General features: G+C 36.1%; 1 protein-coding gene across 1 annotated transcript in view; it reads left to right on the top strand.

Moving 5' to 3' along the window:
* The window catches only part of KCNH7 (potassium voltage-gated channel subfamily H member 7), a 447,227-nt gene extending 424,226 nt beyond the window's left edge, over window positions 1-23,001 (top strand). The window contains exons 13-16 of the mRNA XM_057551433.1: window positions 8,623-8,874; window positions 13,687-13,855; window positions 21,173-21,365; window positions 22,732-23,001. Of these exons, the coding sequence (XP_057407416.1) occupies window positions 8,623-8,874; window positions 13,687-13,855; window positions 21,173-21,365; window positions 22,732-23,001 (884 nt within the window). The remainder of the gene's footprint in view (window positions 1-8,622; window positions 8,875-13,686; window positions 13,856-21,172; window positions 21,366-22,731) is intronic.
* The last annotated feature ends 3,703 nt before the right edge of the window (window positions 23,002-26,704 follow it).

Here is a 26,704-nt window from a genome sequence, read left to right as displayed (position 1 = left end):
CCTCAACACACACACACACACACACACACACACACACACACTCACACACAACTATAGCACACCACTTTCTCATCCATTAAATTACATTTTTTGTCAAGGTTAATCTTCAGTGATATTCAGTGTGAACTCTTTCTTGATTTCCTCAAAAATATACGTTTTCTTTCTTTCATGAATTCCTAAGCCACTTCCCTGTTGTTATACGGATGGTCCTTGACTTACGATGAAACAATTTGTGATTTTTTCACTTTACAATAGTGCGAAAACAATACACATTTAGAAGAAACCATACTTCAGATTTTGAATTTTGATCTTTTCCCAGCTAGCGATATGCTGTGGTGCTCCCTCGTGATGCTGGGCAGCGCCAGCTCCCAATCAGCCACGTGATCAAGAGGGAAACAGCCAATACGCTTACAACCATTTTGTTTTTCACTTTCAGTGCAGTATTCAATAAATTACATGAGATATTCAACAGTTTATTGTAAAATAGGCTTTTGTTACATGATTTTGCCCAACCATAGACGAATGTGTGTGTTCTGAGCATGTTTAAGGTAGATTAGGTTAAGCTATGATGTTCAGTATGTTAGATGTATTAAATGCATTTTCAACTTATGATATTTTCAACTTACAATGGGTTTATTGGGCTGTAACCCCATTGTAAATCAAGGAAGATCTTTATTTTCAAAATCTGCCCTGTATAGTGGCTCTTGGTATATTTGTCCTTTTTCTCTATCAAACTGCAGATTCTTTTCGCAAAGCATGGTTGATAAATATCTGTTGAATTGGGCTAACTGTTGAATCCTCTGGCTGATTGCAGAACAATAAACCATTCACAGATAGGTGGTAATTTATTACTGCAATGCCCTTCATTATTCTCCTGATGACTTTTTCTAAAATCAGAACCATAACAGTCAAGCTGTTCTTCTGTCGACTTGATCTAAATCCCTTACCCTGAAGTTAATCTCATATTTTGATCTCACTAGAAATGAAGAACAGCTTGACAATATTGTCTATATAATAATGTCCCCCATACAGTTGAAGATTTATTAAATCTCCTTTCAATCTTGTTTAGTTTCTTCATACTCAAGCTAAATAACTTAATGTTTTTATCTCCTGACAAGACCCTGAGAGCGTGTCACAATTTATATTGTGCTCATGCATGTAGACATTTCTATTGATTCTGAAAACTTTTCCTTTAATCACAGGCTTAGTCTATAAGACCCATTTTATATAAAGTGTTGATGGTAAAGGATTTGCCTGCCTGTAGTTCTTTGAAGTTTCCTGGTGTGTCAGTGAGTAAGCATTTTTTGGTCAACATGAAAACACAATTAACTCCAGTTATCCAGAGCCTGAGAGCCTATTCCAGTCTTCAGGACTCCATGGTGCAATAGGCAAGTTTAAAATTTGCTGAAAGCAATTTAATCCCTATCACCTCAATCTAAAGATCTGAAAGGGCCGCTCATTCTATATTTCTTGATATAGAATCAATATCTGGGGGGAAAATGCATATAAGTAAGTATAAAGAGCAGAGAGCTTTCAGAAGATAATTGATACTAAATGATACGGAGGGTACATAAACTAAAAGCTGCCCATGAAATGTATTGATTACTTTAGAGTTGGTTTACTGCTCATTTGAAACAATACCTTGAGGGCAGATATCCAAGAGTGCTGATGACTGTGAATTAATCAGCAGAGACATCAAGAACCAGAGGGAAGAACATGTGGTTAGCCATTGGAGACAGACAGAGGTTGAGTCTTACAATTAACCACTCACGAACTACTCAACACAACACTGGAACTCTTCAGGCTTCAGCTCTCACCTGCACAGCGCCCCCCATCATGCCTGCCACGTGGTGCTAAGGAGCTTACATTCAAAAAGAGATATTAAAAATGAAAAGATATATATAGAACCTCTGCAAGTTGACCTGGACTAAATGGAAGCTTAACATATCAGATCACTTCTCTCCTAAAACGCATTTGTAGATGAAAGTGGTTTGTCCTCACAGGCTGCACATTTCTTTTAAGAATATAAACTCAGTTCCTGACAAGAAAGAGTTGTCAGTTCAGGTCCAAATTTAAGGACACCTTGTATTTTTTTGAAGATATATTCAAGAAGTTCTCTTTCCTTCCTAAAATCCTGGCATGGAGGTACCCAGGACCTCCCCAAACTGACTATGGTCATTGTAGGGGGAGATGTTATAGTTCCTGAGAGGGAAGTAAAATGTTATTTTTACAGAAAGTGAAGAATAAAAATGTATCTTCAATGACTTCCTTAGTGATCATAAGCATTGGCAAAATAGTTGGACAGAACAGAAATAAATGTGGTATAACCGTTTGGAACATGTTGAAAAATAGTCTCTAACTGGTCTTCAGAGTTGGATTGTACTTACTTCAGAGTGTGCCAGTGTGGCTTATTGGGTTATGGGAATACTTCTTTTAAAATTTTGTGTTGTGGAACTAAGATCCCACAAGCTGTGCAGCACAGCCAAAATAAAATAAAATAAAATAAAATTTTATGTTGTGTATATTTTATAATATACATAAATTTTAGTACAATAGCATGTATAATGGCACATGAGATACACACACACAAGCATATATATATTTTTTACTGATAGCACTTTTGTGACCAAATATTTGGAATATTCTGCTCAACTTTTTCTATGAACGGAAAATGCAATATCAAAGTAGTTACTAATGGGTGATTTAGGGAGCCAGTGACCTTTTGAGAGAGAATAATTCAATGAGAACAGCAATTAACAGGCCTCCCCAGAAAACAGAAAAAAATTTAAATGTGCTAAAGATATGACTGTACCAACCAAAGGGATGGAAATAAAGGTGAAAAAAATGTTCAGCATCTTCTTTACTTTGGATTTAGATAGTGCCACACATGTCATAAAAAACAGGGACCCATTTTAAGAGATATACACACCCTAAGAGCAATTTTCTCATTTCCCTACCCATGTAATTTTTTTTTAACATCTTTATTGGAGTATAATTGCTTTACAATGGTGTGTTAGTTTCTGCTTTATAACAAAGTGAATCAGTTATACATATACATATGTTCCCATATCTCTTCCCTCTTGTGTTTCCCTCCCTCCCACCCTCCCTATCCCACCCCTCTAGCTGGTCACAAAGCACCGAGCTGATCTCCCTGTGCTATGCGGCTTCTTCCCACTAGCTATTTTACATTTGATAGTGTATATATGTCCATGCCACTCTCTCACCCTGTCACATCTTACCCCTCCCCCTCCCCATATCCTCAAGTCCATTCTCTAGTAGGTCTGTGTCTTTATTCCCGTCTTGCCACTAGGTTCTTCATGACCTTTTTTTTTTTTTTTTCCTTAGATTCCATATATATGTGTTAGCATACTGTATTTGTTTTTCTCCTTCTGACTTACTTCACTCTTATGACAGACTCTAGGTCCATCCACCTCATTACAAATACCTCCATTTCATTTCTTTTTACGGCTGAGTAATATTCCATTGTATATATGTGCCACATCTTCTTTATCCATTCATCTGTCGATGGACACTTAGGTTGCTTCCATGTCCTGGCTATTGTAAATAGAGCTGCAATGAACATTTTGGTACATGACTCTTTTTGAATTGTGGTTTTCTCAGGGTATATGCCCAGTAGTGGGATTGCTGGGTCGTATGGTAGTTCTAATTTTAGTTTTTTAAGGAACCTCCATACTGTTCTCCATAGTGGCTGTATCAATTTACATTCCCACCAACAGTGCAAGAGGGTTCCCTTTTCTCCACACCCTCTCCAGCATTTATTGTTTCTAGATTTTTTTGATGATGGCCATTCTGACCGGTGTGAGATGATATCTCATTGTAGTTTTGATTTGCATTTCTCTAATGATTAATGATGTTGAGCATTCTTTCATGTGTCTGTTGGCCATCTGTATATCTTCTTTGGAGAAATGTCTATTTAGGTCTTCTGCCCATTTTTGGATTGGCTTGTTTGTTTTTTTGTTATTGAGCTGCATGTGCTGCTTGTAAATCTTGGAGATTAATTCTTTGTCAGTTGCTTCATTTGCAAATATTTTCTCCCATTCTGAGGGTTGTCTTTTGGTCTTGTTTATGGTTTCCTTTGCTGTGCAAAAGCTTTTAAGTTTCATTAGGTCCCATTTGTTTATTTGTGTTTTTATTTCCATTTCTCTAGGAGTTGGGTCAAAAAGGATCTTGCTGTGATTTATGTCATAGAGTGTTCTGTCTATGTTTTCCTCTAAGAGTTTGATAGTGTCTGGCCTTACATTTAGGTCTTTAATCCATTTTGAGTTTATTTTTGTGTATGGTGTTAGGGAGTGTTCTAATTTCATACTTTTACATGTACCTGCCCAGTTTTCCCAGCACCACTTATTGAAGAGGCTGTCTTTTCTCCACTGTATATGCTTGCCTCCTTTATCAAAGATAAGGTGACCATATGTGCGTGGGTTTATCTCTGGGCTTTCTCTCCTGTTCCATTGATCTATTTTTCTGTTTTTGTGCCAGTACCAAACTGTCTTGATTACAGTAGCTTTGTAATATAGACTGAAGTCAGGGAGCCTGATTCCTCCAGCTCCATTTTTCGTTCTCAAGATTGCTTTGGCTATTCGGGGTCTTTTGTGTTTCCATACAAATTGTGAAATTTTTTGTTCTAGTTCTGTGAAAAATGCCAGTGGTAGTTTGATAGGGATTGCATTGAATCTGTAGATTGCTTTGGGTAGTAGAGTCATTTTCACAATGTTGATTCTTCCAATCCAAGAACATACCCATGTAATTTTTATTGAAATGGGGACTTCTATATATATCAACTGGTAAAATCTAGTGTTCCAGAAAATGAGTGGAAAGAGGTCTTGAACTCATCATACCTGTGTTTCAAAGCAATAAACCTTATCTCCTTGTAATGTTTATGTAGTGATTTCACATTGCCATCCAAAAGTCAGTAAAGTTTTGAAAGTGTTTCTCCAAAATAAATAACTTCTGTGAAAGTTATTGAAGTAAGGAGTAAATATATACACTGTTAAACTTGTTTTTACAGAATACGGGTGGGTCAAATTCTAATTTTATTAAGTTTTTAAATATATTGCTATTATACTTTAGCATCTCTTTGGAATATCTTCTCCAATAATAAATAATGATTAGCTTTTGTTATCCATTTCAGTAATATATAAATGTATCTTTCTTTATTTTAATTTTTAAGATAAATTCTTTATCTTTATTTGTATAGAAAAATGACTCTAATCCACTTTCAACTTTCTTTGATGCTAGAGCAGAACTAAAGTACTTGAGATCAAATGAAGGAATTTATTTTGGACTCCAATTTTCCAATGAAATAAATGTTTTTTAATGCATTCAGCTGGAAAATGCTCAAGTTATCTCAAAATCATTACCAGTAGGAAATCTTAAACGCAAATGCTGAGAGAGTACATTAAACGCCTCTCTTTTACCAAAACTTGGGTCCACCTGTTGGGTCTGACAAATAAAAATGATAAATCACCTGAGAGAAAGACTCCATAAATGATGGAGAGAGCACAAGCATTTGTTCCCAGATTGTTTGAAATGTAAGAATTTTATATAATCATTCTTAAGATGGATGGGTTAACCACTCCATCAGGACATTCATTCTGTGCTCTTCAATCCGTCCTGAACACAGAGAGACACCTACAAGACAATTCACAACTGCTTTAGAATTGGATCCTGTGAGAAAAGGGGAGGAGGTGAAGTGTCAGCCTACAGAAACCAGGGATTTTTTAAAAAGTTTTCAGTCATCTAAATCAGAAAAATTCGAGGCTTAATTAAATAGGCAGGGTTTTTTTTCTTTGTAAAACGATGGTAACAGGAATGATTTTACAGTCTCATTTCTAGCAAAAGGGAAAATGTGAAAACTACTCAGATTACTATTCGGAATACTATTTCTACATAGCATTTAAGAAAACAACATTAAGAAATCATAATAATAAAATAGCATTAAGAATAACATTAAGGAAAATAGTACCTAATGCTATTTAATGTCTATTAAATAATCCAGTTTAACTAGAAATGGAACAAGCCATCAAAATCTAGAGGTACCTGGAGGCCAATTATAATGCATTTCAGCCCAATATCATGTATTCCATTAGCCAACCTCCAGCCTAAGCCTGAGCAGTTTCCATTTTTAATCCACAAATAGATTGTCATTTCAGCTGTCATTTTAAATGATCAGATTTGAAGCTTTGATTTATCTAGTATGGAACAGAAAAATGTTGCAGTTGGGCTGCATCAGAGAAACTGTTCACGTGGCCTGAGTTCCAAAATGCAGCTGGCTGATGATCCAGTGGCAATGAACACAGAAATAAATGTGGAGTAATTTCCCCTACGTATTAGAAAAAATTCAAGGATATCAAATGTTTTCTTCTTCTTTCATGATCCTGCTTTTACCTGAAATTCTTGCTAAAGGATTTAGATACCATGTGTACAAAATAATTTGCTCTGTTTCACTACAGAACTAAATAATAATCCCTCATTCACCACATTTTGTGAACACATGTCCCGAGTTGAAATCAGCAAGTTATAATTCAGTTTAGCAATATATGTTGACTGATGAATTTGTGCCTAAGCATCCAAAATCAAGCCATAATTTAGTAAACTAAGACCAAGGCCCATGTGGTAGGTGGGACAGAACATTTTACTATGTATGAGGATTTACAAATCTACAGAGAACTCGCAAGGTCTTTTAAGCCAAAAAGGCGAAGTGATTTAATAATTTGTGATGTACATTCATTACAAATATCCATGTTAGCATTATCCTTACTTAGATCAGAGACATATGAATTAGATGTTAATTCAGTTTACATTTGATTCCGCTGGAAAAGATTCCGTGAAAGTGTTTAAAAGAAAAGCATTTTGGGGAAGATGAGAAGCCTTTGGTGATTCAAATCCCATTGGTGCCCAAACTGCACAAACGTTTACTTAGGAGCAACAAACTGATGCAATTCACAAAGCAGGTATGAGTATAATTAGAGAAGTGAAGTGTTTAAGTTTTTTAACATTTACTAGCATAAAATTGGAAACTATTATTTTTTGAGGAATGAAATGATATGGTTATAAAGTGGGGAAATGTTGATCAAATTTTCAGGAGGGGAGAAGTTAAAATCAAAGGAAACAGAGGAAGAGATGACAAGAATGAAGGAAGACTGTGTCCGTGACACTGGAGAGAAAGGGCTTGTGTAAGAAGAGTTGATCTGGATATTTACAGGCAACTAGATTAGTGGTTGAGTAGAGAAATATAAGTGATACTGAGTAATCAATGATGTCAACAATGCTTGAGACTGGAAAGGTCTGCGGTCTTCTCAGTAATGATGAAATCACTGAGCAAGTGGGGAATCTTAAAGAAAATAAATTAAGCAATCTGCTTGCACTACATTGAACTTTAATTGGCAAGGTGTAAACTGCACTACATTGAACTTTAATTGGCAAGGTGTAAACTAACTCCTTAATAACAATTTCACATGAAGCTGGTTTTTAAACTCTATCCATTTTTACCTTGGGCTGCTTTCTAGCTTCTCATATTTTAAATTATGATTTTTTTTAAATAAAAGAAAAAGATCTCTGTTTAATTTCTGTGCCATATGGGAATTTTAAAAAACAGTTGGAAGTTTCTCTGGAGTGGCCTTAAATCAGTTCATTTGGCCTTCTATAAATAACAAAGTAAGCACAACCAGGCAGAGAATAGATGGAGACACTGTCTTAAACATTTCTCTAGAAAATGATATACCTTCTGGAGTATGTGGGTTAGTTATTAGCGGTAACCAGATGGAGAATTATACTGTCTCCCCAGGACACTAATGGAAACAAGTTCTGTGATTTATCTTTTGGAGTTTTTGCTGCTGAAATATGTTCTAACACAACCTTCAGGGCTGAAATTATCCTGACATTTCAGTATAAAGCAGCCAATATGCACTACTGGCTTTAATGTAATTAGATAAACCTACCTTAATTACTGTGTTTAAGCTTTATATTCTTTGCAATATCCTGCACAACCAAACTGCCTGGAATGTCAAGGCCATTACATGCATTGATCTAGGGTTGAAATTCAGCCTGCCAGCCTTTACCACAAGGAGGCTTCTGGTTTTGACCTTCACAATGTGGAATGACCACCACAGATGAGAGGGCATGAAGGTTAAAAATCAACAAACAATAAGCTGCATAGCAGTGACATTTTAGCATTGGGACACATTTTTCTTCACTTTTTCATTTCCTTCAAGAAGGAGTACACCATATTTTAAGAATACAAATGACTGTTGAGCATGTATAAATAAGGTTTAAGTTATCCTAAAGTTTTTTTCAGAGATATAAATGCTATTACTACCACAGATATTCTTTTAATTTTGGAACGAATAGCGTATCTCATTAAGATAATCTAATGTCCTATGAATTAAGAAAAAAAAAAGTCTTCTTAAATAGTTACATTCTCAGTAGGAAAAAGAGAAAGAACAACTTTTCTGGCAGTTTAAAAAAAATCTATGTTAAAGTTATCCCCCCAAAAATCACTCTGACAAAGGTAGTTTATGTAGCGCTAGATAGTGCAGTAGGCATAGAGTCTCACATTTGATTCTCTTCTATAAAATAACTTTTCTTTGATAGATTTTGGCAAAGGAAGCACCACAAATGATCCAGAAGACTCTGTAGATACCATAAGACATTATCAGAGGTCCAAGAAACACTTTGAAGAGAAAAAAAGCAGATCTTCATCTTTCATCTCCTCCATTGACGATGAACAAAAGCCTCTCTTCTCAGGAATTGTAGATTCTCCTCCAGGAATAGGGAAAGTAACTGGACTTGATCTTGAAGAAACAGTGCCCACCTCAGGAAGAATTCCCATAGATAAAAGAAGTCACTCTTGCAAAGGTAATCAAGTTTCTCCAGAATCTCGTTGTCTCTCCTCAGGACTAGTCACAAAATGGTGACTTTGCACAAATGAAGAACCATACCGCACATTAATCTAATCTGCAATTTTGTGATATATTTGCAAAGATCAAATCTTAGATCATCTACAAAGTGTTTGCAAGGTTCTGGAATAGTGGTCATTATTCCCAATTATAGCATAGGAGGGTCTGTGTGGCCAGGAAGACTTAACATAATGCCACATAGAACACTGTAGGAATGTCTATTGTAGTGACTCCGTGGGGAGAGGGGATCGATGAGTATTTGAAGAGAGCAAACCCATTGATTCTTATATGTATCTTCTGTATCCATTCCTCACCCCCAACCCTGTTTTTTTATAGCATGAAAGGCCAATGCAATAAAAATGCAATAAATACCAAAAAGAATTTCAGTTTACTGGGAATTATGAGAAAATGGGGAGAAATGCTCCTAAATAAAGTATGCTTTTGATCCAACTCATTTGAACACATTTGTTTAAAAGGGATACCAAATATATGGGTTTTGTTGTAGAAAATATGCATGAACTGGGTAATTGTGCTTAATCAATATATCCAGATTAGATGCTAAGGGGTGGAAAACTCAGGAAAACTTGAGGACTGTCACATGAAAGAACAATTAACTTCTCATCAGGAGCTAGATATACGGATCTTGTTAAATCTTGCTAAGTGGGTGCAAGAACAGGTACGGGCAGGCTGCTCAGGTTCCAAGTTCAAGTCTGTGAATTACTCCCTTTATGTTTTCAGTAAGTGATTTGACAGACCCCACTAAGACTCAGTTTGCACATCTTCAGAATAGGAATAATATCTTCTAACCAACTAGTCTGTTGTGATTACTAAACAAGAGAACATGCATAAATTACTTTCTCTGAAATAAAATCCCCAACTCTGCTTAGTATTTTCTCACAGTTTTTCTTTTCTAACACTTTAATCATTGAATATAGTCCTAGATATATAAAAATGTAGAGATGAAGAAGGTGTAGCAAAAAAATCAAAAGAATATAACAGAAATGAAGGAAAAATAGGATGTTCTTGACCTGGCAGGATACAAAATTATGACACAGAGTAAGTAAATATTACTTATCATTGTCACCATTATTCGAAGTGACTATATCTGACAACAAAAGTTTTATTGAATCTAGGATGTTTAGGCTTTACATTTTTCCAGAGTTACTGTCCCTATTTTATCAAATCAGCTTTTGCAATGACCCCAAGTTGAAGTAAGCTAAGAATATATGCAGATGTTCTCTGGACAATCTAAAATCTTGATGAAGTGGATGAAAATAGTACCTCATTTATCACAGTGGAAGAATGGAATATTAGATGTGATTACCAAACGTCTCGTTTTAGTTATTTATGAAAATGGATTCTGGGAAGTACTAAAAATTGAAACAGGTTGTATCATGGAAGGTAGAAGTTCTGAAGAACTTGCTGAACCATCCTACTATTTCCAAGAGTCAGCATAATGTGGGCCTGACTTTTTTCAAAATACATTTTGTTGTTTTCCTCTTGCGTCTTAAAGTCTCAAGTGACAAGTCGTTAATGATATATTTTGGAGATTTGATTTGACTTTACAATGACTCTCGCTGACAGCGAATTCTCATGCCCTTCATCTTATATTTTGCTTTGCCACTTCTTCCAATTATTTTTAATTAGCTATTCTACATGCACAGTAAAAGATAGTATACTAGCAAATCATTTTAATATCTACAAATTTTAATTTTCAAAAATTTACAATGTGATCCCTATTCAAATAAATAATTACCTTTAAAATTCATAGTTAAATATTCATGTCAATTGAATCAGCATGATTGATGTTGTTATAGAGTCTATCAGTGTGACACATGGTTAACCTAGATAGTCAATATGATCAACCAATGGAGAATTCTAAAACTTTATTCACTGCAAATTTCATTCCCTAGTGATTTTCTAAGGTGAGATACTGTGCAATGTTAAAGGGTTTGAATAAGATGTAGGGTGTAGCTGTAACTGCTGCAGCTTGAGCTCCTAAATCCCCACAAATTTTAGTTTTATCATCAATGGAAATGCCACTTACATTTCTAGCATTTGTCATGCTGAATCCAACAGAGGAGCACCTTTAGACAAAACTGAAAAGAAAAAATTGAACTAAATGGACTCAGATCCTACTTAGATTGAGGTCAAGAGTCCACTGTAGGAAAATTGTGTACCCAGAGCAAAGTGAAAGTTTACTTTCTGTTCATCCATTTCTAGAAATGTGTCTTGCAACTATAGCAACATTTTCCAAGGCAACCAAGTGCAGATTTTTTCTGAGCTATATTTAGAAAGTATCTACAAGGATGTTCATTTTGATTAAGACTGCTAAGCAGGATTTCCCCTTTGAACTCCCTTTTTCTTTCATATTGCTGTTAAAATAAGCTAATCACACATTACTGATTTTAATAAAAGAGTAAATTATAATCAAGGAAGACTTTACCCAATAGTTTACAATTATTCTTTTTTGTTAAGAGAAGATTATCAGGTTTTTTTCTTGAGCACTGAAGAAGAAATAGAATCCTACATAATTTATTGCATGTGATTCACCACTGTTATTTAAAAATCAGTTTATTATATATGATTTGAGAATAAGAGCTATTAGGCATAAGTGGAAATTCTCTAAGCTTTCTCAGCACAAAACTTCTGAGCGTAATATGTAACGTCCATCCTATCAGTTTTTACTGTTTTTGTTTTATTGTCTAGCAAGAGGCTAGACAGGGAGAAACATGGGCATCATCCGACCATTAATATGTGTGTTCTGAATATTTGTTTGCCATTAATTCTCCAAAATTGAAAACCTAGTGTACTAAGACATCTTATTATTGTTTTGCCTTTTAAATAGAGTCACATGTCTGTGAATAATAAATCATACTTTTCAGTGAAAATCTGCTGATGTATTACTGCACTTAAAAGTTCAGCATTATCATTTTTTTATGTTCATTTTCATTTGTTGTGTTTGATTAAGTATCAAGGGAAGTTATATATTGTCACTTTAAAAAGAACAAAACACCAGGCTTCCATAGGCTAAGGAAGCCTTAATCACAAAGAACCATTCTGGAATTCACAGCAAGCTCTCTGAGGTCTGTTAGCCATTTCAATAGTACAGGGAACCCTGACCTTATATTTTTCTAATACTGTCTTTGGATATGCTAATCCCTTTGTTAGAGCTTCACCCATTTGAAGCCGAAATTGTAGGCACCTCAGTAGATATTTCTGTGTATTCAGTGATAAAAGTATAGTGGTAGAAAAACCATGAAGAAAAGATACAGAAATTGTGTCTGCTACCGGAGGATAGGAGGTGCTTTTGAGCTATCTGACTGTACTTTTGAAGAAACTGTAGGAAAGGGACTTCAAAAAGTCCTACAAATCCTGTTCCTTGTTTCTAGAATCACAGCTAATCCTCCCCAAATCAGTTACTTTCTATCCAATTTTTAAAATAGCCAAAGATATAAATTCCTTAACTTTACATAACTTTTGTCAGTGTTTAATCATAACTACTTGTCCAAAGGGGGAAAAAAAAGGCTTTCTATCAAAGCAAAATCACTTTTTGTTATTCAAGTCTATTTCCATGTAAAAATGAAGACCAGTTCTAGACAGTCTTTTCCTCCTACCAGCCCTCCCAGTGAGGAAAAGATGCTCCTTCTTTATCTCTGAAATAAACTCCCAACTCCACTAGTATTTTTTCCTGGGTTTTATTTCCCAGCCTTTTAATCATTCTAAGTACTTCTCTAGATATGTGAAATGTAGAGGGGAAGAAAGCGTAGCAAAAGCCATCAAAAGTTTGTGACAGAAATGAGAGGGAAAGTAAGATATTATATTTGCCCTCAAATATTGACAACTTGCAAATACAGATTGTAGGAGAAACAGTAAATTAAATGAGGCTCAGAAAATGAATCTCTGCAAGGAAAATGATTAAAACCTTGCTAGACTGAATTCTTCAAGGGCAGGGCCTATGTTTTCTTCATCTCTAACTCCCCCACGTTTAGCAGAGGGTCTGGAACATAGCAGACATGCGGACCATCTGAAAAGTGGACTTGAACAGATAAACAATATGTTTTAAAGTATAGCAGCATAAAAATATTCTAAATAAAAGAGCCCCAAGAAAAAATATTGGAAATTAATGGACAGAATACGTTAAAGGACAGTGCAGAAGGAGCTACACGGAAACATAAAAACATGAAAGAATGTCATAGGACTAGAGACTTTAGGACTCTTCCCATCTTTAATGGCTCATGGTTCCTTGGCTCTAGTTTGAGTTGGGTTGGCCTGAGGGAATCCCTCTGAAGATCATTGCTTCCCCATGGCTGTCTCTTCTTGAGCCCACTCTGAATCATGAAGTATGCAAATTTTTCTGGGTGAAAGAGCCCTAAAATCTTCAACCTGAGGTGCAGCAGTACATACAAATGGTGCTGTTTCTTCCCAAATGTAAAAGCACAAAGTCATTGCTCTCTAACCAGAGTTCGGATTGGCCATGCATGTTTTCCTCTTAGCACAAACTAGAAAGAAGACAAAATTGTATTCAAGACTCATAACTGGCTGTATGTTTTTCTTCGTATGGAAATGGGTGCGGGAAGTGGCAGACAGGATCGGGGTGGATGAGATTCAGCTACCAACTGGTTGTGGCCCCTGGACAGGTCCCTGAGTCACTCTGGTTCTCTGTCTTCCCGTTAAACTCCAAGATCCCTTCCTGCTTGTATCGCGGATATCTCTGGAGCTACAAATGGGCACCCAGAGAAGCTGACATCCATCTTGCTGTTTCCCACAGATATCGCTGACACCAGAAGCTGGGAAAGAGAAACTGCTGGAACTCAGGCTGATGAGTCTAGCCCCTCAGCGCTTCCGCGGGCTGCCTGGGGGATCTCTGAAACCGAAAGCGACCTCGCCTATGGAGAAGTGGAGCAAAGATTAGATCTGCTCCAAGAACAGCTTAACAGGTATAAGCAACAGCCAGGCAAAGGGAAAACATAATGCAAGCCCTTAGCTGGGTCTAGCCTTACTCTTTGTAAATAGCAAATTCGTCCTACCATAGATGGCATATACACTTCTTTATACACTTACTTATTTAAAAGAAGACTAAAAGTTGACAGAATTATTAATCTGTCTTGCAAGGAGCATTTATTTAGAACGCTTCACACTTTTGGCAGCATGAATCCTCTTTTTTCTTTACTTGTCATAAAATTAGTATATATCATCAGCATTGGCTGCCTAAGAAACCTCCTTTTTTATCCCCTCAAAATAATTCATATTTAGTTTGTTGACTAACACCCTTCCTCTTTCAATCCTCCTTTTACACTTTTTGGTTGTTCATGGTAACTTAGTATGTGGTACGGTATTTTTTTAAGAATATTGACAAAATGATTTAAACATTTAGTTTTTCAGCCAACTTGTCAAAAATGTGATTGAATTAAAGCCCAGATCCTCTCCATTTTCCCTCCATCTTTGATCTCTAACCTTTTAAGATAAAGAATAAATTTTGGTTTTAGGAAGGGTAGAACCCCTTAACCCAAATCTACATGGATTCCTTAAAATTAAACTGATCAGTGATATTCAGGGGAAAAAAAATAGATGTATGAGTATGATACTGCTTTAGTTGTGTTACATGTGGAAAGTGACCTTGATTCAAGGTAGTTTCCAGGACATCACTGGGCAAGGTATTCCAGTAGTCACAGACAGAAAACTGCATGGATTAAACTAAAATGTTCAAATCACAGGATTTACTAAATCAATTTAAAACACACAGTGAGTGATGAGGAGCGCCAGATGGGGTAATTAACACGTTTCTAATAAGTGCAATCCTGGTAAAAGAACCATACAACCTGTATCCTGATTTATGCAATTTGATATATATACCTCATCAGCCTTCCAGGCTGATGGTGTGGTTATGAGGACCAGAGTTTAGGTTTGCACAAAAGGGGTCCACAGATAAAAAAAAAAAACCCAGTGCCAATGACACACTTGCTCTATCACAGACATGTAAGGCCAAGTACACCCGGCCACAGCTGTGGCATTTCAGTTAGCCTGCCGAACAGCCATGTGTTTTATTGGCCTTTATAGGTAAAAAACATGAGGTGTCAGAAGGAGCTTATACTGTGTGTGTGTCACCAGTGGGTGACCAAACTTGGGGGTGGCAGTCATCTACCCATAGGTGACAGGAGAATAATTTGTTCTTTCCATCTCTTTCCATGTATGAGCCATGCTCTGGTTTGTTACATCATATTTCTATTCTATCTTTGGGATGTCTTGCAGGTTGCTAGCATGCTGTGTGTATTTAATGCATCTTATGAATTCTGCCCATGTGTAACAAGCTACTTGCTTACTTGTTCTCTATACTTACCACATTCTATGAGTTTTGTTTATACTACATAAGCTAGCTATCTAAGCTTAATTTTTCTTCTGTGTTTTATCAATGCTGCTTGTAGTTTTATTGCTTTTTTAAATCTTTATGCCCAAATTGAACAGTGTCAAACAATACAGTAAACATAAAAATGTATGCACACACACATACATTAACATGAAAGATGAATTAGCAATTAAAACAGACAAAAGGAATTAGAAAACCTACAAATTTGTAAATTGAAATAAATTTGTATGCCTTAATTTCAAACAGAAGTATGACAATACTGTATGAATTAAAGATTTAATTTTGTATTTTTTGTTTTCATGTAATTTTATCAAAGTTTAAACGTTAAAAAACTGAGGTCTATATCCCATTCTCAAGTGCCAAATGAAAGTCTTGTAAAATTGAAACTTATTTGAGAAAATTAAAACAAACTATCATTTACTTAGAGTCAGTAATTCCTAATTAAGGCTTAAGAACTTGACATGATCATACTTATTATTGCTCAGAGAAGCATATTTAGTTAATTAGTACATTTACTATCTCTCCCTGCTATTTATACCAAGCTACATTGATCTTTTAGCCATAACATATATCAAAATATATACTGTACACACAAAAGAATTGATAAAAGTGTGATCTCTGAAGTTTAACTTCCTTGATTCCTGCCCATTCCTTTATTGTCAAACATATGGTATGCATTCAATTCCTGGAGTAAATGGGAAAATTACTGAATGAATGGATTAATGACAGGGACAGCAGTGATTTCTTCAGCATGATACTCACACAGCACTTGCGATTGGTTAGCCTAGATTAAAGTCATAACTCGTCTACTTAACTACTAATAGGATGACTAGGTCAAGTCATTTAAATTTCTCCAGGCTCAGTTTCTTTCTTTGACCTATACTGACCTGCAATGCTGTTGTAAAGACTAAGGTAATACATGTGGAGAGTATATATGCTACAAAATAGAAAGTGTTGTAATTAGGTAAAATATGATTATTTTTTCTTTTTTTTTTTTTGGCTGCATCTGGTCTTCATTTCGGTGCGCGGGCTTCTCTCTAGTTGTGGCATGCAGGTTTTCTCTCTCTAGTTGTGGCACGAGGGCTTCAGGGAGTGTGGGCTCAGTAGTTGTGGTGCATGGGCTTAGTTGCCCCGCGGCATGTGGGATCTTAGTTGCCCGACCAGGGATCGAACCCATGTCCCCTGCACTGGAAGGCGGATTCTTTACCACTGGACCACCAGGGAAGCCCCGGTAAAATATGATTAACAATGAACTTAACTTCATTTCTATTATTGATGTTTGTCTGAGTATGTTCTCTTACTTTTCATATGTTTCTGTGTTTCCTGATTTGGACCTTTCTTCTGGATTAAAATTGAGATTTTTAAGGTTCCCTTGTTGCCTCGTCATGTATACCAATCATTGCTGCTAGTGTAAATCAAAGATTACTGAAAATACTTGCCTTTAATGTGTCCTGGGGCTGAAAGTGTAAACTTTTAAGGGCATATACATCCAGGACCCATTTGGCTTGCAACCGTACTTTAATACTAATAACTCTTATTACTTTATTACATTAGTTTTAGAATGAGTTTTTTATGATACTTTTTTCACAGTCAAACTGCAACTAAATCTTTTTTGACATGTCCTAGCATCTGTATGTTTTTTAACATATTTATTTTCTTTGACTAACTTCTTCCTATTTAGCTCTGAAATTGTCACATTTTATTGCCTGACTCAGCTTAGCCTCTTTTGGATTTAAAATCCAAAACATTGCATTTTTACTGCACTGCCATCTCCAAGAACCTCTTACCTCCAGTTTACTCTAGAAGGCAAAAGTATAGAAAACAAGTTTGAAGAGGGCAGCTCACTTTAGACTTCAACTTTGCAGGGTAAGAATCCTGGGACTCTTTCAAGAGTTGGGTCTACTCTGTTTAGCCTCAGTATTCTGTTCAAGTGTAGTGGAACTGTGAATTCTATCCCATTTGTTTCGCCCAAATACACATATTAAGTACACAGTGCAATAAAAACAAATATAAATGGTCTATCTTGAATCATCCTGTCTGCTGCTGCTGCTTTTCTGCTTTAATGGCCAATTAAACTATATGCAGGGTTAAAAGTTTACATAAGAAATGTTCTTACATATTTATATATTATACCTACAGATATACATATATCGGGAAATCACTAATTGTTGATCCTAAAGCAGTGCTTCTCAAACTTTAATGTGCTTTCGAATCACCTGGGGATCTTGTTAAAATGTAGATTCTAAGTCTAGGTCTGGAATCAGCAGAGATTCCACATTCTAACAAGCTCCCAGATTTGACCATTCTGTGCATAGCGAGACCCTAGAGGATGTAAAAGCTTTCAGTGATGATTCCATCCCTTGCCGAACACTGTGCCTGGTACACTGTGGGTCTTTGAGTAAGTGAATGAAAACATTCATTTTACACAGCTGTATAGCTATGCTGATGTAGGGGAAGAAAAATAAATTTTCCTTTACCTTTCTGAGTTCTTGGCTGAAACCCCTATAATAAAAGACAGATTAATAAGAAAAAAACAAACATAAATTTATTAACATGTATACCTCACGTACACATGGGAGATACTCAAGGGAAAATTAGTAACTCCCTGAGGTGCCTTAGAACTGAAGATTAAATACCATCTCAATAGGGAAAGGGGCTGGGGGATGTAGGTCTCCTAGAGGAGAATGAATAATCATTAGGAAGGTGAATGGGTCCTTAGAAGAATAGATGGGAGGTATGATAGTTTGTGACAAAGTTTGTCTCTGTGTGATGCCTCTTCTGTGACAAAAGTCAATCTTCCCTGGTTGTTGAAACTCCCAGGGAGGGGATTTATGACAACTGAGTTCCTTCTGGAAGATCTGCCTTTAGGCAGATAAGGGAAGTTCAGAGAAAGCTTTTCCCCACACTTGCTGTTCTCCAAGTGCCTATAGCTTAAAAGAATCAATATGCCAAAGTGGCTTGTTTTGGAGTGGCATATGCCTTAACTGACAAAAAAAAAAAAAAAAGTGATAAAATTGGGTTATTCTTTTCTGTTTTAAAGACAAAGCTGGACTTTTTCAAAATTCTCTGTAATTCTTCCAGAGTAGAGCAGATTACTTGTGTCATTAGAAGAGTCCATTCCAATTAAGCTGATAGACCCTAACCATAAAACATGAAAATACAACCTACGCATAGTAAAGAAATTCCTCACTAAAGCTCTTCTTTGTTGAATGTTTTAGTCTGTTTGGGCTGCTATAACAAAAATACAATAGACTGGGTGGTTTTTAAACAACAGGAATTTATTTCTCAGTTCTGCAGACTGGAAAGTTCAAGATCAAACTGCTGGGAGATTTAGTATCTACTGAGAGCCAGCTTCCTGGTTCATAGACGGCTGACTTCTCACTCTGTCCTCACATGGTAGAAGAAGGAAGGGAGCTCTTTGGGGCTCTGGTTTATGAGGCACTAATGCCATTCATGAGGGCTCTACCCTCATGACCTAATTAAATCCCACAGGCCACACCTCTTAATACCATCACATGGGGGGTTAGGATTTCACCATTAGCATTTCAACATAAACATTCAATCCATTGCATTGAACTACCCAAAATATCAGATTACTGGTTAATAAAACCAAACTAAGGTTTGGTTCAAAGTCACTGCAGGAAGAGAGACCACCACCTACACAGAGTCTGAAGTATTATCTCAGAAGGGGAAGTAAGAAGTAGGATATTTATAGGACTTTGGAGCCTGGGCCTTTCAAGGTGGGAAACTGAGTGGATCTTGGCCAAGTTCATAATATAATAGTTCAGAATTGATGGACACAGTGAAGTGAGGACCTTGAAGCAAGTATGGATAAATAAAATTTGTTTGATTAAGCAAGTTTATTTGTTCAAAAGAGCAGATTGCTGTCTCCAGTGAGTTAATCTATAGAAATTTCCTGAAGGAGTAAAGTTATTTATTCCCTTAGACTTATTTTTCCCAGGCAGAGTTTTCCTGGAACAACTAAGTCATGTTGACAGAGGTGGTCTGCTGTCTTAGCTAAGTCGTGTTGGCACAGTCCTGTTCTCACCCTGCACCAGCTGCTTCACCTGCATGTGATGGTCTTGTGTCCGGGAATCCCACTCATGGTAGCATGTTGCTATTACACACTTCCAATAGGTTTTTCCCTCATCAACACTATTCAAATAGATAGAATCTATGAGACAGAGATCCTGTTTCTTGGAGACCCCTGCTGTTTGACAAAGGTTTTGTGAGGACTCAAAATCGTTATCATAAATTTTGACTCTCTGTTGGGTCTTGAATCCCATCTGTTGATGCAGTTTTGATTATTCCACTCCCCATGCCCAAAGCCTTTTACATGTAATGTGTTAAGCCACTCCCTAAATATTAAATGCTGTTAATGATGGGATAAATTCATACAGAAATATTTACAATGGATGTAGAATTTTCCTTGGGGACTCAGAGGAGAGAGAAATTAATTCTGAATAAGGGAAGATTTTGGGGTGCAGATAAAAATTTGTGCTGTACCTTGAAGTGTGAAAGAAAAAAATGATGCATAATAAAATAACGAGTCTCCTCTGTTTAGTTGGCACCATAAAAATATTAGATCGGAGCAATGGGTAACAAATAGATAAATAAACTAGTTGATAATTCAAATTTTCTTTTTCAGTTTGTGGTTTTGACATTTGCAAGGCACAATCATGTATAATTTATAGCTATTTGTTTAGAAGACACTAAGCTATATGGCTATATACACCAAATATAGAAAACCTGCACAAATAATGTGTTATCATGATTCTCAGAAGGAAGATTTGTAGTGTCAATGTTAAAAACTAAAAGGAAAAAAATGATGTTTTCTCATGTTGTCCAGGTTTATTCTCTTCTCTCAAATCAAAGGCTAAGTTCTCTCCACTTTGAATTTCACAAATACAGCATGTATATAACTGAGCAAAATTAGTCTATGATTTTAAATTTTTGGTAAGATTTACCTTTTCCTTGCATTTTTCACTGAAACAAAATAGTAAGCACAAATAAGTAAAGAGTTAAAAGAAAAGTTTTCTAAAGAGGCATATGGTCCAAATTTTCTGTTCTTATACCCACATAATCCTTTTTTAATACTGTTAACACATGCAAAGGAGGGGAATCAGATCCATTGTATTTTGCTATCTTTCCCTTGAATTTTAATTTAAAATGAGAATGAAATTAACAGGCCAGTAGGCTACTTGTGAGCTTCAGGGAAAAAAAATGATCAGACTGGTATTTTGCAAGCCAGATGCATTATAGAAGCAAGTGAACTTTTATGTTTGGTCTGTTTCTTAATTACCAAAGGCTCCAAGCTGTAGATGGGAAAGGAATTTAGCATTTGACAGTACTTAACATTAAGGAAAGAATACAATGAATGATATACAATATTTGATGTTTGTAGGAGAGAGGTAAAGTAAAATATAGATAATATAAATTTGGAACACATAAGAAATTATCCAGTTGTTGCAGCTATAAGAGAAATGTGCTATGAAATCTTTTTAAACAGTAAATAAAATGTTCACAAGAAACTGACCAAAACCTGATAAAAAGCACAGAGAATGACTGATTCAAAATGGATTCTGAATGCGTTTTACATTTTGAAATCAATAAAGCTTAATTGTAAAAATGTAATACAGTGTGCACTGTGAAAATGTAGCCTCTTCATTCAGCTGTTTTTTGGTTAAGATCAACGAACAGGAAAGCAAGGATCTTTATCAGAGCCATTAGTGAGATACAGAAAGTGAGCATCTCCGTGCTCCCTCTCCTGTCCTTCTTGTTTAAAGCAGGGCCGTAATTCTGTTCTTTGGTGGTGCTGCAATTTTCTCAAGTGCTTTGCAATCCTGGACAATTTTAGGACTGTCTTCCCCCATTTCTGTCTGTCCTGCAGACTTGAATCCCAAATGACTGCAGACATCCAGACCATCTTACAGCTGCTGCAGAAACAAACCACTGTGGTCCCCCCAGCCTACAGTATGGTAACTACAGGAGCAGAGTATCAGAGACCCGTCATCCGCCTGATGAGAACCAGTCGTCCGGTAGCATCCATCAAGACGGATCGAAGTTTCAGTCCTCCCTCACAAGTGAGTATAGATAGTGTATAACCAAGAGTGTCTCTCAGTGTGTTTCCAGGGACCACCTGAATCAGAATCACCTGGGCTGCAGTGGAAAATACAGATTCTCATCCCCATCTCTGCTTTTCCTCAATTAGAACATCTGGGAATGAGCCCTGTAATCTCCATTTTAAACAAGCTCCCCAACCCCGACCTTTGCCCCCAATTCTTTTGCTCATTTAAACTTTGGGAACAATGGACGTAGAAGAATGATCTTAAAACACTAGTATTTTATTTTTAAAGAAAAAGCTTTTTTTCAAATATCAATCTACTTAAGTTTATAAATGGTAGAGCTTTGAAAGCTAAGGATTAGCCCTGGGTCCAAAAAATGCTTCAAATAAAGGTTTGTAATTTGCTCTAGTGACAAAAGGCACCCTTGAGCAGGGTCTCAGGAAGGAAGGGGCAGAGGAATAGCAGCAATAACAAGCAATAGCAAGACCTGAGATCCAAGTGTAATTAGACTAGTAACCACGTCTGTGCCCCACCCATCACCAGTGAGCTCTAAACTTTTCTCACCTTGGTGATGGTAAGAGGAATGTTAGTGTCCTTATCCTTCCTCTGAAGTCCTGTGAGGAATCCTTTGAATTATGTTAATATGAAAAGTCCAACTCCTTTGGAATTCTATTTTGGGAATCGTTCTTCATTACTTAAACACTGTGGCCAAACTGGACCCAAGAACAATGATTTAAATAAGAATTATCAGAACTATCTTGTAAAAACTTTTTTAGAGGTTTGGGAATTGAGTCCAAAATGCCCTGGGGAATGAAACTATATTAATAGCACGAGGTAATGTGACTGAAGGAAAATAATGCAATTTTTCTAAAATATGAAAGTAGAGATAATTTATCTCGAGTTTTGAATGGCTGGGAAACATGCAAAACCATGTACTTTGTTTTTTGCTTTCAGTGGATTTAGATAATATTTTCTGCCAAGGGATGGGTGATTTTCCTTCCTTTCTTTTTTCTTTCTCCTTGTTCTCCAAATGTACTCACCAAATGACCCACCTTTTTGATCCCAGTTTTGTTGGGAATTTTGTATTAAACTCATCTGGAAAACTCAATATGAAATATTGTGCTTAAAATAATAATAATAATAATAATCTGATATGGCTTTGGAGTAAAATTAAAGATCTTGGAATGGTTATATAGGATTATCTAAACTGATACCTGACCTTCAGTATCTTGACCCACCTTTGAGAGGGAAAGATTGGTTAATACCACTAATCAAATACAGATTTATGGAAAAAGAAAACATGTTTAGATTTCATGAGTATAATTTTAGAAATATGTCCAAATGAATTATAAAAACATGTTTTCTTCTCTTTTCTTTCTATCAGTGTCCTGAATTTCTAGACCTTGAAAAATCTAAACTTAAATCCAAAGAATCCCTCTCAAGTGGGGTGCATCTGAACACAGCTTCGGAAGACAACTTGACTTCACTTTTAAAACAAGACAGTAATCTCTCTTTAGAGCTTCACCCCCCGAGGCAAAGAAAAACTTGCCTTCATCCAATTAGGCATCCTTCTTTGACAGATTCATCCCTAAGCCCTGTAGGAATCTTGGGTCTTCATAGGCATGTTTCTGATCCTGGTCTTCCGGGGAAATAATCATTTTGTACTATTTATTCCACATACAATGTAAGTGCTTTTAATGGCTGATTTCCTTTTTGTATTTAAATCCTCTCTACTTGACTCAGGGGCTCACAAGTTACCATTATATGCAAAAGTACTGTATATTTTCCTAAATTGAAGCTTGTAAGGTAAAATTGAGCAGTTAGGATGTAAATATATATATGAACTCTTTTGTTCCAAATGTTAAAACTGCCAGCATCTCAAGGCACCTTATTTTTTATTTTTATTTTTTAAATCATGTGCATGTTAGGAAACTCCAGTTTCTCTTGCATGGAGACTCCTATTTACTGCTTTTACTAAACCCATACTTTGTTATGAAAATACCTTCCAAGCAAATAAGAAAGCAAAGGATAAAATTGTTCATGGATGCAACTCAGATGGTCCTCAACTCGTGGAGGTTCAAGGGGGAGATAGGGAACTTTGTCACTTTTGAGGACAGATACCCTTCTGGATTAAGATGTTTATAGTGAATTACATTCATTCCCGCACGCTAAAAAAAAAAAAAAATACAGTTTTAGTGTTATAAATCTCTGACAGTAGAGGAAACCATCTCCAAATACATGAATATAGGCCAGCTTCAATGAGGGCAAAAAGGCCTTTCTATTTAAAATTCTGTCTCTAACTGCATTCACAAACTCCCTAAAATTTTTCCACTGGCACGTTTCCTTGAATGCTCAGAAACAAGTTTCTCTAATTTTTCTTTTTCTTTGGTGGGGCGGGCGGGGTGGGAGGGATTCTTCTTCAGAACTGCTAAAATGCTACAGATGCAAACTGATATCCACAGCTTTCTTCTGACTCATATTTTAGGGCAATCCTGAATTTGATCAAAAGAGTTTATTGACGCATGTTGTTTTCTTTCCAAAAAATGTACAATTTTCGTTGATTTGTGTGGTAAAACTAGCTTCCATGAAGTATATGCCGTGCTATGGCTTTCTAATCCCAGCTGTGAAAGAACAACGTGCATTTACCTACGTATAAAGAAAATGCACAAACCAGCAGAAAAATTTTAATTTTATTTGGTTATTCAAATACATTTGCTAATCAAAGATTAAATGAAAATCTATCCTATATGGATTGGGCTGAATATATATTGACTCCAGAATATCAGAATATACCATGGAATATATTTTAATATATTCGACTGTTAGATTATTTTGGGGGGAGTGGTGGTATAGGCCTCTCATAAAATCAGGGTACAGAAAAATTACAAGTTAATTTAAGATTCTGATTAGTCAAATTCTAGCTGAGAAATTTTATTTTTCAATTCATTTGAATACAATTTTTAACTTATTATGGACTGGCCCATTGTATCCTCTCCTTCTGAACAAAATTGTGAAAAATCCTCGAAAGTTTCTTTATCCTTTACTAATTTTTACACTCATATATATTTTTAAAGAGACATTATATCTGTGTACATTATTAAATGGATTCATATCTATCCCTCCAGGATAGAAATATAATCTATTGACTTACTTTTACCTTTGACCCTAGAATATTAGTTTCAGATACAGGCAATTTATTTAAATTTACAAAAACTTTGCACTGGTTAAAATATGATTAAAGCAACCTTAAATTGCTCCATATATGTTTTTAATGGTTCCATAAATTGCTAATCTGTGGGGGGATGCAATCTGTAAGCACAGGCATGTTCTTATCCCTGCTAAATTTGTGCAAACAAAAACATAAACGATCCAGTACACATGACAGAATGACCATCAGTTCAATAAAAGTATAATAATTCTAACCAGCTTTCCAAACCATTTGGTGTTATGCAGACAGAAATTTAGGGACTAACCGATGGTTTCCTTTCCTCATTCAACAAACTTTTATGGGTACCTAGCAGAGAAGAGAGAAATGGCTGCCTCTGATTCAGAGGACAACTTAGGGATTTTACTTCCATATTTAGGCAGATTTTTGCAGCTGCAACAAGTTTCATAAGGATTGTCAGTCCAAGCTCCAGAGAAATTCAGAATGAATTCACCAGAGAATGTTCATTTGTAGAGGGAGAGGATTTGGCAGGTGAGGAATTTAGATCTGATTGTTTGATTAGTGAACGCTTCAGCTGCAACATTTGGTATGACATGCATAAAATTCAGCCTTCCACACATAAAGTCTCTATACTTCTTTATAAAAACTAAGCACGAAGAAATAGGAAGATGGGGAGGGGTGTGCAAGCATCCAGATTGTTTAAATTCTAGTACAACATAAACCTTTTTTCTTCTTAATTTCTCAGCATAAAAGAATTGCTTGATAAAATCTCAGAGAGTCGGACAGGATTTAGGAAGGCCCATTCCTACAGGATATTAGCTTTAAAAGAGCCCAAGCAGTATAAAGATGTGGCGAGTCAGGCATAAAAGTCAGAAGACTCAGCGGTTACAATGACTTAAGCCAAAGGAATTATCTTAATTTACAAGATTCATCCTCCTGTCCTAGCCGAGTATCTAATGCCTAAAGTCACTGTCACTTTCCCCATGGGCGGTAGCAAAAACAGTCTGAGCCCTCCATCTTGGGACCCTGCTGAGAGCCAGGTTTAACTGCAGTAGGTTTAACAGCAGTATAGCAACTGCTCTCCTTCTAGGTAATTAAAAGCACTAACATAATGCTTTTTGCCTTCCACCTAAAAATAATATTAATATTTATATTAATATAAATATATTTAAAATAATATATAATATTAATATTTAGGTCTCCAGGCCTAAATAAAATGACATCTAATAGCTAAAGTTTATGTGGGTTAGATGTTTTCTGATGGTATTATTTGCTGGGCAGAAATCTGAAAGACTTACCAGTTTACCCTATAGAGGAGTCCCACACTCTTAATTAGTTGAGAAAACCAGGAATGAAAAATGCTGATGAAAAATGCTGAAGCAGTGTCCTTGTAGGGTTTTTAAATAATCACTCATTCAACAAACATGGGAAGGTAGGGGCACATCTGGGACAGCACAGTTTCTTAAGTCCATTATAATGGGTTGGTCATCAGAGTTGAACTTTCTGACTCTTCTAGTCAGAAGATAAGGAAACTGAGTCAGGCCATAGTAGAATTTGGTGTCAGGTTTAATGTGTGTATGAGGGTTGCTCACAAGGTCCTTTTGGAGGTTGATCTTTAGCAATGGTTCTCAAATGCCTAAAAGAACAAAGTCCTAATACAAATGCTATTTTAAAATCCCATCATATATTATCTAAGGATAAAATTGATCACCTGATCTGCCTATCTAAAATAAGAATTATTAACAATAGTATCTTTCCTCTGAATGCCTTTCATGGTTAAAAAAAGGAATCTGGTAGAACTAGTTACTAAAAGTGAATTGGAGTTTTTCAAATGGCTTATCCATGGTTAAAACCAAAAGTAGATCAATTATTTAAGTGGATTTCTAATTGTAAATCAAAATGTTTATAAATCACACAAAAAATTTTAAATGTTATTAGATTTCTAATCACATTTTTTGCAGTAAAACAAATGTGTCTATCATGTGAGTTCAAAGAGGCACCTGGAAGACAGGCTGATGATATCCTTAAGGGCGGCCCTCGAATTAGCTGCACTAGCTCCAACCACCTGGGAACTTGTTAGAAACATATTTTTGGGCGTCACCCACACCTATTAAATCAGAAGCTTTGGGGGTGGGGCCAGTAATCACATTATAACAAGCCCTTCTCCATACGGTTCTGATGCACATGAACA

Source organism: Balaenoptera acutorostrata, chromosome 8, assembly GCF_949987535.1.
Source record: "Balaenoptera acutorostrata chromosome 8, mBalAcu1.1, whole genome shotgun sequence".
Taxonomy (NCBI): domain Eukaryota; kingdom Metazoa; phylum Chordata; class Mammalia; order Artiodactyla; family Balaenopteridae; genus Balaenoptera; species Balaenoptera acutorostrata.
This window is presented reverse-complemented; position numbering and strand designations above follow the sequence as displayed.